The sequence below is a fragment of the Photinus pyralis genome, unplaced genomic scaffold, assembly GCF_008802855.1.
Source record: "Photinus pyralis isolate 1611_PpyrPB1 unplaced genomic scaffold, Ppyr1.3 Ppyr1.4_LG2, whole genome shotgun sequence".
Lineage (NCBI taxonomy): Eukaryota > Metazoa > Arthropoda > Insecta > Coleoptera > Lampyridae > Photinus > Photinus pyralis.
In genome coordinates this window covers 45,007,788-45,024,784 of record NW_022170403.1, presented here as the reverse complement: position 1 = coordinate 45,024,784, position 16,997 = coordinate 45,007,788, and the positions used below count along the sequence as shown (strand labels likewise).

At 36.0% G+C, this 16,997-nt stretch overlaps 2 protein-coding genes across 3 annotated transcripts; one reads left to right on the top strand and one right to left on the bottom strand.

Annotated features, from left to right (window-relative positions):
* Positions 1 to 5,074: 5,074 nt before the first annotated feature.
* On the bottom strand, positions 5,075 to 15,401 carry LOC116163629 (kelch-like protein 5). 2 transcript variants are annotated; one of them, XM_031477659.1, is made up of 6 exons: positions 14,891 to 15,401; positions 7,897 to 8,245; positions 7,362 to 7,849; positions 7,073 to 7,267; positions 6,714 to 7,024; positions 5,075 to 5,636 (listed from the first exon to the last, which is right to left on the bottom strand). In XM_031477659.1, the coding sequence occupies exons 1-6, from the start codon at positions 15,154 to 15,156 to the stop codon at positions 5,398 to 5,400; spliced, it is 1,848 nt and encodes a 615-aa protein (XP_031333519.1). In that variant the 5' UTR covers positions 15,157 to 15,401; the 3' UTR covers positions 5,075 to 5,397. The 2 variants fall into 2 exon arrangements, with proteins under 2 accessions (XP_031333519.1, XP_031333520.1); XM_031477660.1 differs by lacking the exon at positions 14,891 to 15,401 and adding an exon at positions 11,157 to 11,284.
* A 349-nt stretch (positions 15,402 to 15,750) lies between these two features.
* Positions 15,751 to 16,990, top strand: LOC116165137. The gene is made up of 2 exons (XM_031479447.1): positions 15,751 to 16,189; positions 16,281 to 16,990. The coding sequence occupies exons 1-2, from the start codon at positions 16,114 to 16,116 to the stop codon at positions 16,667 to 16,669; spliced, it is 465 nt and encodes a 154-aa protein (XP_031335307.1). The 5' UTR covers positions 15,751 to 16,113; the 3' UTR covers positions 16,670 to 16,990.
* Positions 16,991 to 16,997: the final 7 nt, after the last annotated feature.

Here is a 16,997-nt window from a genome sequence, read left to right as displayed (position 1 = left end):
AAAGGTATACGCGTGTTGGCTAGAAGAACTCGCCCGCTAGGATTCCAAAAGCGGGCCCTCGCGTAGAGGTGGCCAGAACTAACCGCCTCTTTAAATATTGGCGCGTATTGAAAATTTACAGAATTCTTTATAGAATTTCGGTTTAAAATATTTGCGCGGTTGTCACATTTAATTTTCTTTCTTATTGGCTGTATGTGGACATGATATAATTAGAAAATATTACTTAAGTATAAAAGAAATCAGCAACGATTCAGTACCTATTGTTAATTACATTGGTATTTTCCTGTTTAGTTGGCGTCTATTGAATAGACAGTAAATACTATTTAATTGAATGACCAATAACAGGTACACAATTGTAAAAATGTAAATTAAATTTGTTATTATCCATCCTTTTTAGATTAAATTTGTTATTATCCATCCTTTTTAGATCGTCTCCTACAATCAAATTAAAGTGGACAATATATTTCATAAAATGCACTAGCAAATTGGATTTTATGATGAGCATAGCGATTATTGTACAGGAAATTTTGTTTGCTTTAATTTTGTATAGATGCCTACATACGCTGAGTTGTTTAATCATTAACAATCAATCATTACAATGCAATAATCCTTATGTCCTCAGAAAAAAAACATCAGTCTAATCCAATAATCAGTCAAAATATATAGTGCAGTTAAATAATAAATTAATAAATCTGCACCCGTCGAATAAATTTAATTAAATATTTACACGTTATTCTCATTTAAACAATTTAATTAAAAAAATACTCTCGACCCGCATTTTAAGCTGCAGTACTAGCGCGCATCGGTCTCCTAGCAACTAAGCTTCGTACACATGTTTTTCAGTCACCATTGGCTAGCGGAAAAAACACAAGTATATGTATTTAAATTTGCCGCTCAACTTGAGCCACCGCGCATTCTGGTAGTGATTCGTCCATCTAAACGATTGATAATGCAGTGTATCTTCTTATTTTTGAAAACAACATTTTCTTCCACTCCAAATATAGGGTTTCTGGAGCGTTTAAATATCTCCGGAATGCGTGGGTCGATCGGAGTGAAATGTAATGAGATTAAAGGGGACATTAGTCACATCGACTGGTAAAAATATGGTCCAAATCGGCCAAGTAGTTTTTCAGTTCTCGCAAAGAAACCATTTTTAAAGAGGTGGGGTTGCGTTGGTCCACAGATATCATTTTTAACTGATTTGAACCATTTGATCACAACTATAATCCAATGGAGACAGTTTATTTTGTTTTTATTATATTGTTTGGCCGACAAAAATTAAAAAGTGAAAAATTTTTTCCGGGAATCTTTCATTCTCTTATTATTTGTACAATAAATACTATAAAACGTCTATTGGCCTATTTTTTTTCAAAAAATTTTCGTTTATTCCTCGCAAGTCGGAAGTAAATATCGTTCGTTAGACTACTTCCTCTAACTAAACGATCTAGTTCGGTCGACTTTTCCACACGTCCGTCGACGGTAGGACGACGGACAGTGTGTACAAAGGGCAGAGACGTAATCAACGCGAGCTTATTACTCGCGCTTACTGGGAATACACAGTAAAAAATCTATTATTTACCGCTCAAAAAATGGCTTATTCTTACACGAAGAACATATCTTCGCACCTATGAATCAAACCAACAAGCGTTCGGACCTTAATAAATTGTGCCATAACCGTAGAATGGAATTACATATCCTTAAACATCATACATTTCAAGGAATAATAGATACCTAAATAAGTGCAAGCAAACACTAAAAATTTGGCAACGCTGCTATTTCTGCAATGATATTTATAAACTTCTAAACAAGTAGTTGCCTTAAAGGTCAAGTTCATAGCTCTCCGTTCATACGTTTCCGTTTGTCCGTTAGCCAATCAGAAGACAGCAAATTTTTAAATCGTACGTCGTCCGTTTACGACGGAAAAGTTGGTTGAAGTTGAACATTTACGTTTCCGTTGGTCCGTTTTTAACAAGAGTGAGGTTATGTTTGGTATGTTAACAGCGTTCGCCTATTCGTTCTTCACGGTAATAATCAGATAGCAATGTGTTCTTACTTTCGTACCATTTTCACATACTGAAAATCACGGAGGGTACAGTACAAAATAAAGTTTAGGTTATGGTTATACTTGCAAATGTACAATGTGGACGGATTGCTATGAACCTTAACAAAACGTACTATCCGTTTGACGGATCAACGCAACGGATGAACGGAGAGCTATGAACCCACCTATTAGGCGTAGCGTACGCCAGTAAAATTGAGAAAAAGCACTAAAATTTGTTAGGCAACACACAATACATATGCAACACTATACCGTTGGATCTCTTATTATAGTTATTATAGTTACTCTTTGCTTGTACTACAGGGAATGATGTAAACGTAAAGTGTATTTATATTTTCTTTTTTACTCTTCCATCATACTACTTATTAGTTTATGATCCGCACTAAATAGATAATTCGTTGAATTTTTAGGCACTAGTGCGCGAAAGTAGATAGTCAATTGTAAAATTGACGTTCCCGACTTTCGTGTTTTATTGGGAAAACGCGATTTAGAACGAAGGAGTGCAAAAAGAACTATTACAAGGTGATTTGTTTCATATATCGGCTGTTTCACGCAAACCGTTACCTAAAAGCATTCAGAATCCTATTAAAATAATTTAAATCTGCAAATTTGCATACCAACATAGTTTTTTATGCTCTATCGAAAGAAAATATTATCATGATCGTTTCATTTCCGGTTGTACCGGAAGCGGATAGCAACTTCCTTATTTTAAATGGAACACCCTATATTTTATTGCATTTTCGAAATATACATGAAAATCTACGTCATTTGATACCACATTTCCATATTCCTAGCATCAAAGGTTTTCAAGTTATTCAAGATATTTCAAAATTTGTGACGTTTGATTGCTTTTCTTTAGTGCCCTGTACCTATGGCTACGCTGACTTGAATTTCAAAAGGTATACCAACAAAATCAACAATACTGACGTGATGGCTACATGCGCTACATTTCGAACTCTTTTTCAATAGCCATTCTTTCCTGAATTTTTGAATTCTCTTTCCATATTTCCGCTTCTTTACAGAACTTGAAGTTGAAACGGCTTCCCGCGCCTAATTCTTTATAGAATTTCCGTTTAAAATATTTGCACGGTTGTCACATTTAATTTTCTTTCTTATTGGCATGATATAATTAGAAAACATTACTTAAGTATAAAAGAAATCAGCAACGATTCAGTACCTATTGTTAATTACATTGGTATTTTCCTGTTTAGTTGGCATCTATTGAGTAGGCAGTAATTACTATTTAATTGAATAACCAAAAACAGGTACAATTGTAAAAATGTAAATTAAATTGGTTATTATTCATCCTTTTTAGATCATCTCCTATAAGCAAATTAAAGTAGACAACATATTTTATAAAATGCACTAGCAAATTGGATTTTATATGATGAGCATAGCGATTATTTTACAGGAAATTTTGTTTGCTTTAATTTTGTATAGATGTCTACATACTCTGAGTTGTTTCTTATGCAATAATTTTTATGTCTTCAAAAAAAAACAGCAGTCTAATCCAATAATCAGTCAAAATATATAGTGCAGTTAAATAACAAATTAATAAATCTGCACCCGTCAAATAAATTTAATTACATATTTATTTAAACAATTCAATAAAAAAATACTCTCGACCCGCATTTTAAGCTGCAGCACTAGCGCGCATCGGTCTTCCACTCCATTTAATAACGTGTGATATTACCATCCCGTCAAACAGGAGCGTTTTTACCGATCCCGCTAAAACAAAAACGGATGCGGTTTGACGGAATGATAATATCACAGGTTATTAAATGGTACCAGTCACATATATGCGGTTTCGCCGCACCAGGAAACAGCCGCATCATATGCTGTCAAACCGCATCCATTTTAGCAGGAGCGGTAAAAACGCATAGTGTGACACCACACTTAGTGCCTGAATACACTATGCGTTTTAACCGGATGACTGCATCCAATGGATTTAAATGCGAGCGTTTACACTTATCCGGTTGCGTTCCGGTCGCCGCAAGTAATGTAAACGCACACAACCTTCCGCTTTCGTAGGATGCGTTTTGAAAGGGTGCGTTTAAAACGCATCCTGCGAAACCGGAAGGTTTTGTGCGTTTACATTACTTGCGGCGACCGGAACGCAACCGGATAAGTGTAAACGCTCGCATTTAAATCCAAAACGGTCCGGTCAAACGGGACCGGTTAAAACGCATAGTGTATTCAGGCACTTAGGCGTAGCGTACGCCCCAATAAAATTGAGAAAAAGCAATAAAATTTGTTAGGCAACACACAATACATATGCAATAATATTCTCTATGGCGTACATATGATCGACAAACAGAACATCGGACAGACGGTAGCAATAGTGTACTCTTGAACCTAGATTACATTGAAATTACGGTAAAATAAAAAATTGTAATGTAATCGTAAATAAATTATTTTTGTAACATCATTAAACAAGTATAATTACTTATTCAATGGTATTAGTAATTATGTTTTATCAGAGACCAGTTAACAAATTAACATATGCCCCAATTTTGCGTAGCATTCGGTTGCACAAAGAGGCACGAATTTGCACTTTTTTTGTAAGTGTAAGTATTTATCATTGTTTTAAACAATGAGTACATTACCGATTACCGCAATAGTATATTTATTATGTGTGAAGCTCGTAATAAATTTTCATTAGTTTTAATTTGCTGATGATTCCGATTCTACATTTATAAGGTGCCACAGCTAGGTTTAGGCGTAACCTTCTGAAATTACGCAAGAAACCCTTTAAAACAGAGGGCACATCAGCGTTTACATTTAAATAAGGGAAAAAATAACGTCAGATATAAGCTGGTCGCTAAAAATTCGCCAATGATTTCTTGGTGCCCAATTTTTTAGAAGCAATTTAGTTTCCATGTTGGTTGGAACATCTTGGAGTGTGGATTGTGCTACCATACACAACTAGTCCATGGCGCTACTAATTGCCCTACCATTCAAGGTCTTAAAAAATAAAATATTTAAAAAAGCATTAATTTATTGAGATAGATACAATATAAAAACAATGCTGACATATTTTTATCGTGTAATTTCTTACAAAACTGATGTTATTAAACACATTTATTTTTAGGCATCCAAAGATTGAGATCATGAAATGCCCTTCAAGAATATCTAATAAAATATCACTGGTTAAATGTAATTTTTGCGACAGTATAGAATATCAGTCTTAGATTCTAGAGAATATAAATTTTTCAGTCTTTAAATACCAAAAATGAGCTGTTTCAGAAAAGACATTGTTTAAAAAATAAATCAGACAGAATAAAATTAAATAATACAAGAAACACTACAGCTGCTATAATACCCTGTGAAATAATACTTCAATTATCATTTTGTGCCGGTTGGTTGGCCACCGTGACAATACACGCTCCGGCGCGACCGGTTATCAATGGAGCAATCGATAGCCACTCATTCGTAATGGGGTCATATTGCTCGACATTTTTTAGATAGTGATTACCATCGTAACCGCCTACTGCTAGAATATGTTCGCCAAATAAGCATGCAGCTACGGCATCACGTTTACTTGATAAAGAAGCTACCATAGTCCATGTATCAGAACCTAGAAGAAAATATACAAAGTGTTTTAATTTTTTCATTTGATTGTTTTCCTAATGTTACTGCTTTTTTGGCATGAAATTAATTGAATTAAGATAAATTAAGTGCAAGTGAAGTATACTATTATCAATGCAGACATACTAAGCATCTTGCTTTATTGATGCGTGAACTTGATTTAACACCAAATATACAGTGTGTAAAGCGATGGGGTATACAAGAGGGATTTTTTTTTAAATATTGATTTATGACAAAAATTTATTCTTCATGATATTTTTTGCTTGCTTTGAAAGTACCAATAACGTTTCGATTGTTTGTGGTTTGATAGCAATAAGCCGCGTACAGACCGGATTCCAACGCCAAGCCAATGAATTCAAGCACATGTGACGTTGGCGTTTGTCGTTGCAAACGATTGGAATGTCCTCGTCCACACCAAAATTTAAGATTTGAGTTGGACTTGGTGGGACCGTGTTGGGTAAAGTTCAGTAACCGGTGCTGCTAGTCTGTCAAACAATGTCATGCGACGAGGACGAGGTAACAACACCATTTAAAAATAGGAGTTTGTATAGTGACAGTCACTTACTAGAGGAACTTCAAAATGAAGATGGTGGACATTTTAAAAAGACAGACAAACGACTAAAAACTAAAATCGCGACAAATCCTGTCCAGACCACATCAAATTTCTCTTTGATGTACCGCTCACTGAGCGAACGCAATCGAACGCCAACAGCGCCGTTGGAAGCGGTTAGAAACCGTTGGCTCGCGCGGTACACACCAATCCGAACACCTCCAAATCTGTAACCACATATGCCTTGGCTTGCGTTGGAAACTCGGTCTGTACGCGCCTATACGCTATTTTGATTATAATGTAGAATAACCTTCAATAAAAAAAATTAATTTTATTATTTTTCCAGATTTCTATAAATAAATTTTAGATTATCGAAACGTTATTGGTACTATCAAAGCAAGCAAAAAATATCATGAAGAATAAATTTTTTTCATAAATCAATATTTTAAAAAAAATTCCCTCTTGTATACCCCATCGCTTTACACACTGTATATTGTAAATAATGCGGCCCCCTACCAGGATCATATCTTTCAACACAGAAAAACCTAGAGGCTGCAGGGTTATTTGCAGGTGCATCTTGGCCACCCATAGCATATAAGTAGCCATTAGCAACTGCAACCCCTACTCCACCTCTCCGGCGAGCCATCTGTGCACATGTCGTCCATTTATTAGTGTGCGGATCGTAACATTCCACTGTGCGTAAACAGGACGTGCCATCTCGACCGCCTACAGCATATAACTTTCCACCTAACACAGCCACACCTGCAGAACAGCGCTGACCTTGCATAGGAGCGACATAATTCCACTGACGAGTCACAGAATCCCATCTAAAATTTAAAATTAATTGAATTACGAAAACTATAGTTTTGGATCACCTCTCAACAGTGTTGAGGTAACTCCAACCATCGTGACCACCAACTGCATACAATGGTCCCCCCAAAACAGCAACACCCAATCCGTGTCTATGGGTGTTCATGGGAGATAATTGGGTCCAAGCGCCAGACTCCATATCTAAGCACTCCATTGTGTTTAAAGTCTTGAGACCATCTCTACCACCAACCACTAGTAATCTGAAAATGTTGAGCTAAACATTGCATCAAGTTCTCAAACTGTTACAGATTTTAGTTCCATTTATTTGTATGTTTAAAATCAAATGTAACATACTTATCTCCCATCAATGCAATGCCAAACTGCAATCTGCGTCCACTTAAATGGTAAGCAATAGTCCAACAGTCACTTCTTGGATCATAACTTTCAATAGTAGTTGCCCCTTTACTTTTATCCATTCCCCCGACCACAAGAACACGCCCCAGAGTGGCTTTCCTAGGTCTAGTTCGTGAACTGATCATCTGCGATCGCCGTTCTGGTAACAAGTGCCACTTCATTGCCTCCATAATCAGTTTTTGGCAAGCAGGATCAGTCCCGATAACATTTTCTATATTATCTGCTAGAAATGATGGTTCTAAAAGTGGCAACTTCACCAGACCGAGTAAACGAGCAATGTGCGGTTTTCGTGAAATTACATCATGATTAATCCAGCTCATTAAAGCGTAAAAAATTTGTTGCTCCGATGTAACGTTAAGATCATCGCTTCCTAATAAAATCGCCATTTGTTCGACATTAAGTTGAAGGAACTCTTGGTTTTTAATAACCTGTTATTGCAAAAGTAAATTCCCATTAAAAAAGGTTGGTATAGTACCTGGTTGAAATGTTGGCTGGTATATGCAGTTGCCTCATGTAGTAGGCTATTGCAATTTTGATGTTCCGCAAATACGGCAATACCTAAACAATTACTGGGATGTAGTTGATGTGCGAGAAATCTTGAACACGCTTCGGTAACCTCCCTAAGCTGCATTAGACACGCTGTTGCTAGAAGAGTCTCTACATTATCCTCCCTTATTTCTATAGTTCCAGTATAACAGTAGTTTACAAGAGCGTATAGAACGTCCCCATTCACATCCTGTAAAGTGATCTCTGGCTCGGCAGTTTCTCGCATGTTGCCAGTGAACATTGCTGAGAAATATTCGCTAGCAGCTGACAGGACCAATCTGAAAATAAAGTTCCCCTAAAGTCCGTATAAGTAACATAGGGCAATGCAATCGTTATGGAAGTCTTAAGCACGGCGGCGCCGATTTTAATTTGAATGATAATTGTCATGATTTCCAATGTGAAATGTCATTTTAATGCAAATTCTGGAAGTTGACAATATAAGGGTACAGGGTCACTGCAGTCAAATGTGGTTGACACGGTTCTGGTAAGCACGCAAGTCCTTGTATGACATTGTGCGACAATTCAATGTGAAGATTCGGGAGGAGTACATTGCGTGCGTGGAGGGGATGTAAAGGTCAATCGGACACATCACAGAGAATGACTTGCAGTATAATATATGGAATAAAAACACTGCTACCTGAATGTAAACTAGATATTAAAAAAATGGTCCTCTCTGTTCTGCAGTCAGAGTTTATAATACTCTACCACACTATGTCAAAGTGCAACAAAACATTTTTAAATTTAAAAAGGATCTGAAACGTTTTCTTGTAGAGAGATGCTTCTACTATCTAAACGATTTTTTTTTAGTAATGTAAAGTAATGTATTTTTTGACGCATCCTATGCACTACAATCATGTGTCCATGGAAATAAAAGAGTATTATTATTTATCCGGCTTTATGGTTCAGTGGTAGAGCGTGGGACTATAAATCTGGAGGTCAGGTGTTCGATCCTGGGCTGAGGTGAATTTTTCTCTGTGGCAGAGATGGGAATTACCTTAGACCAGTTTCGAGCATTCTGACGGCTACTCCGAATTACCGTATTAGGTTTTCCTGCAGTTTTCCTAATTCGTAAGGTAAATGCCGGAGTAGTATAGAACAACTTAAGACCTTCTGCAGAGGCACCTCTAAAAAGCATTATGCGGGTCACTCTGTAATTGGGCGCAAGCCTGTTGAGGGCCCAGAACAAGAGAGGGATAATAAATAAATTTCCACATTTTTGGACTTGTGAAGAAACATTTGAAAGGTCGCCGTTACATGTCGGACATAGAGGTGCAGGACGAGGACTGTGATTGGACTGCACTTTTTGGTGCACAGATTTGGATTGTCAGTGGGCTCCAAAATGGCTGACAAGTCTGCTACCATAATCAAATACTGTACGAGTACATGTGGTCATGACGTCAGTGGGGTAACTCGGCTCTACCACTCAATAAAGTAATGGGGTTTGTGTAGTCCTACCACTTAATAAAAGCTCTAATAAACGTGTATCACCTATACGGAGTTTCAGCCCTGTGATGTAGATATCACTAAAGTTAAACTTAACGTACAGATTATAGTGCTACGTGATAAATGAAATTGTTATTGATTTATCAATAACTAATCGCACAGAGATCGATAATTATCGATTAATCGATAATTTTTTTTAATTTATCGGTCGTCGATTAATCGATAATTAGTTATTTAAAATTAAGTGGTGCTTTGAATTGATTAATCGATTATCGATAATTATCGATTAATCGTTTTTTTGCACAGCAATAGCAGGTTAGGTACATGTTGACGTTTCTAATACATCACAGGGCTGAATATAATATGATAAGATTTGTTCAACAAATGTCAACCGCGTCAAGTTTCTCACATTAAACTTATAGCGTTTTCGATTGGCACAACTCGTACTGCACGAGTGTTGCACGAGAAACTGAAGAAATCCATGTGAAAATTGCTCTCAATGGAACATAAATACTCGTAAATATTTGTTGTCATTTGTCCATAACCTCATTTTAGATTTAGGTAATCGACAAATCTCTATTCTAAAAAATGACAAACGATTTCAGTATTATTTATGATAAACGATGAGGAATATAAATTTGAAATTCCTGTAAAGGACCAATTTTTGGCGTTCAGTTTAATGAGTAAGTGCAACTTTTTGTAAAATAGAAGTTATGGCTAGTTCATCATCTTCGCTATCGCTTGATGACGACAAAAAACTCCCAACGCAAGAAACAAATTCAAATTGTCGCACGTTTGTTTTGAAAATTTGTTAGCTAGCAGCTCCACGATCTCTCGGACCTCGTGCGTCGAAATTTGCACTGAGTGCGTAATTGTTGCATCACATTTGCCAATGGAACACAGAAAATTACCCTAAAATTACCAATAGAACGTAAAAATTGCACTTGTGCAGCACGAGTTTTGCCAATCGAAAACGCTATTACAAAGTATCAATTATTGCATGTCATTAATATAAACATTTACGGTAAGATTCGCGTTGGATGAGACTTCTAGCGGCAATAAAAAGAACTTAAAAGTCTGATTAAATTTCTGAAATAGTATAGTATTGGTATGTTTAGCCATATTTTGTCTATGGTTTAGCTCCTCTGTTTCGTCGAGTTTAAAAAAAATTTAAATGCATTCAGTGTGATTACTCAGCCAGCAATAAACGTCATCTGTTGTCACACAAGATATCTAACGATTTAAAATGTGTCCAGTGCAATTTTGCAACTAATTAAAATTATAAATCGAGTTTTAAAAAGCACCTGTGTAGAAGAATTCAAAAAACTTAAGCCTGATTCAGAGTTCCGTAACAGTAGGCGTTAAGAGTATGAAATAAGAAAAATAAACATTTAAACTATAATGGCGAGATTCAGAGTGGTTCCGTAAGACGCAGGCCGTAAGTAGTACGATGTAAGAAATTGATTATCGCTTCCGGAATCAGGTACCATCGCTTCAGATCGTGCGAATTCGCTAGCGATTAACACGTGTTGCTGCGCGCAGTGTTGCCATGTCCATGTTTTTTATGTAATACGCGATTCAGATAAGGCCAATTTATAAACATTTTCATCTAATTTGTTTTATAAATGTCCAACGATTAACATGTCACAAAACTTCAATAACATCTGTCACCGCTGCGATATCAACTCAAGCCCGCTTCCTACTATACTAAGTTTTACTTGTGAGTAAATAATTCCAATCACTTACTCATTTCCCTTGATTTCTAGGTTTTCTTCCACTCATGGCATCTGCAAATTATTAATTTAATTAACATATTCTGTCTCTTCATTCTTTTTTGTCTATAATGTTTTATACTAAAGGGTGTCCCAAAATTAACGCAAGATTTGAATTTGCCGCCATTTGTGCGGTGAAGTGTTGGCAACCCTGAAAAAAAAGCAATTTGACAGCTAAAGGCGGGTTTAGGCTCGTACGCAGAACGGCGCTGCTGCAGAAAGTCGCAGCCGCAGGTAGTTCGAGACCATGTTGATATACGGCCTTGTTTATGCTTGAACGCACAAATACAAAACGTAGGTTGCCGCAAATATGCTTGTCTGTAGGAGACGCAGAAGTTCGCAGAATTTAAACTTTGTACGCAGTTGTTTGTAGTCGGGCGTACAGCTCTTCTTGATCCTTTGTCACCATTACTTGAAAAACATTTAGAAACCTTCAAAAATTTCTCCTATATTTGTTAACAGGTCTTACTGCCCACCGTCGTACCCTCCTTTGAGTATGCAAGAGCCCCAACTCATTACTTAACGCCGTTAGTAACAGTATTTTCTTTAATTTAATTCTCTTCTTGTCTGCCATTGCAGAAATAAATCAAAAATCTGTTTTTTCTATTCACTTAACCAACCACGTTATTTAACGACCAAAAGAGGTTAGGTTTTAAATGTCAATTTCGACACTTGAACACTGAGAACAACTGCGTACCAACATAAACAGATAGATCACTAGTACACACGGGAGCGTACTTCTGCAGCTGAAATTTCCACTCACTTCTGCAACGTGTGCATTCTGCGTACGAGCCTAAACCCGCCTTAACAGTATAGGGTTATTAAAAATGGAGCGTTACACGATAGAACAACGTGTCTTCATTATTAAAGAATATTTCAAAAATAGTGAAAGCTTGGCGGCTGCAGTTCGAAAATTTCATACAAAATATGGTCGGAATAGTGTTCACATTCGAACGGCTTGTTTTTGGACGACCAGTGTGTTTGGCGTCTCCAACGGATCCAGTCTCAGTCTCTGCAAATTAATATGTACTTTCATTTGTATCAACAGAGATATCAGCAGTCGCGTTATCGTTCACGATCCCTTTGATTACGCTCGCGTTCAAAGATCAGTTGAGTTTATGTTCGCAGTTCGACCAAGTTCGCCGTGCTTATTCACATTATCGGTCAATTCACTGTCAGATCACGTGATGTGACCGATAATGTGAATTTGTCTCTAGAGGCGCTTGTGTAATTAACAAATTGCGAGTATAGTCGAGAGCGTTTTGTAAACATAGGGTTATTCTAGCAAGTTTTTAAGTAAAATTCTACTAATAAGTATATAAATTGAGTGTATCATTCCGTTTTTGAGATTTAAATATATAATCCCTTAATTCTATCTACCTGACCTTCCTTTTTCTTAAGAACTCGAGGCCGTCTTGAATTAGCTTGACCACAATGAACTTAATTTTCTAATTACAAATAAAGATCACAATAAATGTATGATTCAATGTCTAGCGCACTCGTACAACTTTACACCCACTCGCCGACATTCCCTTACGCCGATAACGCTTTAAAACAGCTCTACAGTGGCATAATTAGACTGATCACATTTTTCGATGGTCGTGCTTTAATAATATGTATATGACGATCGAAATTTTTCTTACAATTTGTGGCATAATTGCACAGACTGCACATAACATCCTTAAATATGGCATGTTTTCAGACACGCCGTTTAAAATTACGCTTATCGTGAGTAGCGTAATTACACTGATCATCAAATTTTTAAGAAGGTTTTGTGTTGAAAGACGACACTTTAAGCGAACGTTATTAATTGTAGCGTAATTACATTGATTGCAGCTGAAGTTTTTCAAAGCGGAGTAGGTCAAAGAATGACAGCGTATACAGGCTGATTCAAATTTGAGGGCCACCATGGGGATCTTGGAGTTGCGTATTTTGATGCTTAACAAAATGCAGTTTTTAAACTGAAAAAATTCCGACTACTTTCGGAAATATCCGGACAAAAATGAAATTGTGCAAAATCGTTTTTATATTTACCCGAAATTTTACCGAAGTTATTAAAAAAATTTTTCAAAATAACACATTATTATGACCAGTTTTTTCCCTCTACAAGATGCTAATTATTATATTATGGAAGTAATTTTTACTTTTTGTGTCATTTGATAGAGAATCTTTCTGTGATTACAAAAATTGTAAATATCAGAACTTTTTTAATATTGTTAAAATATCTTCTTTTTGCCTAGAAACCTTTGTCTTGGGTAGTGTACGTACGTAGTTTTTTGCATTTTTAAAGTTGGGCGCTTCGTTACGAAGATTGTCGCTCTAAAGATATGTATTTCTGTGTACGAAATATAAGGTACAAATTAGTAGGTTAATTTGTAGAGCCGCCCATTAAGGAAAATAAGAGCCCGTATGTAATTTGCCGTTTGGAACCGTTCCTGTAGGAATATTTAAATTCTGCGGAACGCTCTCTTTCCAGAGAGATAAATCAATCTTATTGAATTTTAGGTTCGTTAATTACCCATTAATCCATTTTAGTTTTTTTGGTATATGAAATCCGGCATTAAAACCGGCAGGGTCGTGTAGTTTAAGAAAAATATCAACGTGTTAGGAAACCTCGCCGTTTAACCTCCTATTCCAAAGAACAAAAGAGGATTGCTGTATCTCCGAATTTGGAGATTTCATTCCGGCTATATGGATATGTATAATTTCCCTGTAATTAGTTGAATGGGTTGCAGCAATCGCCTCCAATTAAGTCGGTCTTATAGCAATAAAAGAATTTAATTGACCCTTTGCTCCAATTAACATTATGGCTCAAATTTATTTCTTAACTTCAAAAAACAAGGTCATTTGCACGAAAGGCGAAACAAAAGGTCTGTTGTAGGAACCTGTATATACAAAGTTCTCACAACATGTTACTTTGTGACATTACATCGATGGACCTGATATCCCTTTCCAAGTTACGATGAGATTGTGCATGCCCTTTTTGATTTAAGGTGACAGAAACTGACGTTTGCAATCAGTACATTTATTCGAATTCATTTGTTTCTATGTTTGCATTAAAAATCTCAATTTTCAACAAATGTTAGTAAGCAGCCTTGGCTGAAACGCCGCCCACTTAAAAATAAATAAATAAATGTAGGTATATAATTATTTCATATATGGTCCCTACTTGTTTTCATTTCAGATAATGTATAATATTAAGAGATGCATTTCTCCTAATAGAATGATAGAGAGAAAGAGAGAGAGCCATACTCGGAGCTATACAGAAGCCATTCTAACTTTTACCAAAATTTCAGATCAATAGCACACTCCAGTAAAAAGGATCCAGAACAGACTTTTCTGTTTGAGAAAATGTCCTAAAAATGTGAGTAGTGCAGTCAGAAATCACACATGCATATAGTGAAATTTATTAGAAACATGTATTCACATAGGAAATATCCTCGAAAATATCTATCAGATAAGTTTAAGACAAAAAACAGATCTGAGCATTTGGCCTCTTGACTACGATAGCATCAAGTTACCCTTAACAAAAGATTTTATAGACAAAGAAGATATACCTTTGTTTCAGATTTAAATAACTGCTGACAATAACATTATTTCATTGCCCCACTGGTATGATAGTTTTTACACTAATAGTCTGCTTCAGACGAACTTACATTGCCTGAAACTCGTTTGGTATCTACATCAAACAATTTGTATTATACATACCTATGAGCAGGTACACGGCGCTGATTAACACCCGCAATGAGAACGACATCACACAGTTTTCCAGCTTGTAAGTAATGTCTCATACAGCTTAGACTATGTTCGGCATGCCCTTCGCTACGGAACTGTTCATCTTGTGAAGTATTCGAGGTGGCAGAGAACAAAGAAAGACGACTCAAATCGCGAGGTAGTTCTTCTCCGCCAGTTATACTATTAGTTGCCGAGATTGAGTCTTTACTGGGACTTCCCAAACTACCGGACACTGACATCTTCTTTGTCCCTTGAGACCTTGTCAAGATCAATTGTTGGAGATTCGATTCTGTTTAATTCATTTAATGAAAAGTGTAGGGCTAAATTATGGGTGGAAAATTATTTCACAGAATGATGCATAAAACACTTTTAATTAACTTCATTGTGAAGTAAAAGAATTAACAATTATACTTTTCAACTCTGAATGGATAAAAACAAAAATAAAAAAACTTGCAGTGCAACACTGTAAAGCTACGGAATTACCAACATAACGTATACCAAAAAACCAAAACGGAGACCATAGAAAACAGGAACAGAGAGATATAGATGTTCAATAGGTGCTTTCTTTCGAAGTGTGATCTTATCCTTAGATCATATAAACATCGATGCAATGCAATTACACTATGTCGCCAACATGTTCTGATTCAAGACTCTACATACTTTTGTGCTGTATCTCTCTTGTCGACGTACAATCTATAATATGTTGTTATTCCATGTACAGTTCAGTGATAGTATATTAGTAACCAATCAGAAAATTCAAATATTTAACCTCACAATGATAATAAACAATGCAATATTTATTATTTTGGGGAAAAAAGGTTCTCAATACATGAATAATACATCTTTATAGGACAATTTAGTGGTACAGAACTGTATTAAAAGTTTAGTTTCATATATAACCATGTACCTAAAGTCAAGCAAGGTTAAACAACAAAAACAGCTGTTTGCGAATATACGATGTAAACGGACAAACAGGGGGTGCGTTCTGTTGTCTATTGGTGGACCACTGATGCCACATCAATCCATTCTGTTGTCAAACGTTGTGCAACGGCAACGCGTTCCGTTCTCAACTGGCGGGAAAACGTTTGATGCATCAATCCATCCGCGATTTTTTAGATGGAACTGATGTAAGCTGAACTAACCTCACTATTATCAAACTTTTGGCGCCGAAGTATACAACAATTACAACAGAAAAGATGTTAAAAGTCCAAATTAATGGAAAAATATTGCAGTGGAATGAAGACACACTTGTTGTACAACGTTTTAATAATGGTACAATATAAATTATTAAGTATTAAATGCTATTGCGTTTTTACAACACTTGTCCAAAAATCAAATTTATTCTTGTGAAATATATTTTTAGATGACCAATTTGCTCAAGAATTCATTACACAGATTGTAAAAAATGGGAAATTAATACAATTTGGTATATCACCAAAGGATATAGTACAATTTAGTCGAATAATTGAGGAAAATTCATCTCCCCTGCAGGAAGATGTAGATGCAGAACAGAGTGAAGAGTTCAAGGAGCAATCTCCAACCCCTTCAGGAGATTCTGGAAAAAAGTGGACCGAAGAAAGAGCGATATTGCTTGTGACAAAAAGATTAGATGAAGAAAGGGATTTCATAAATCCCAAATGTAAAAAAAATAAACTTTGGAATGACATCGCAAGGCAAATGACCAATGTATGTGGTATAGAATTTACAGGCACTGAATGTGACAACAAATATCGCAACCTGTTATATACTTAAGGCAAATAAAAAAAAAAAGAATTCCACTGGCCAGGGTACAGTTCACTGGCCACTTTTTGATACCTTCGATAGGGTTCTTGGCTGTAAAGCAAATATTCAACCTCCTGAAAATACTTTAGCATCCACAATTGACGTTGAAGAAGTCGAGTCTACCATACCTACACCTCAAATTAAAAAACGTTTTTCCAAAGAACAGTATTTACGGCAAAAATTGAAAATTTATGAAACATATATTCAAAAGAAAGAAGAAAGAGAAGAAAAAAAATTACAAATATTGCAAAAAATTAGTGACAGCTTATAAATTATGGTATTTATTTTATATTCTGGG

Coding starts and splice junctions, on each gene's coding strand:
- LOC116163629 (XM_031477659.1), bottom strand. CDS start 15,156: ATGTCAGTGTCCGGTAGTTTGGGAAGTCCCAGTAAAGACTCAATCTCG. Junction 8,246..14,890: donor CGCCGTGTACCTGCTCATAG/GTATGTATAATA, acceptor CTTTATTTTCAG/ATTGGTCCTGTCAGCTGCTA. Junction 5,637..6,713: donor TGTTGAAAGATATGATCCTG/GTAGGGGGCCGC, acceptor ATTTTCTTCTAG/GTTCTGATACATGGACTATG.
- LOC116165137 (XM_031479447.1), top strand. CDS start 16,114: ATGTTAAAAGTCCAAATTAATGGAAAAATATTGCAGTGGAATGAAGAC. Junction 16,190..16,280: donor TGTACAACGTTTTAATAATG/GTACAATATAAA, acceptor ATATATTTTTAG/ATGACCAATTTGCTCAAGAA.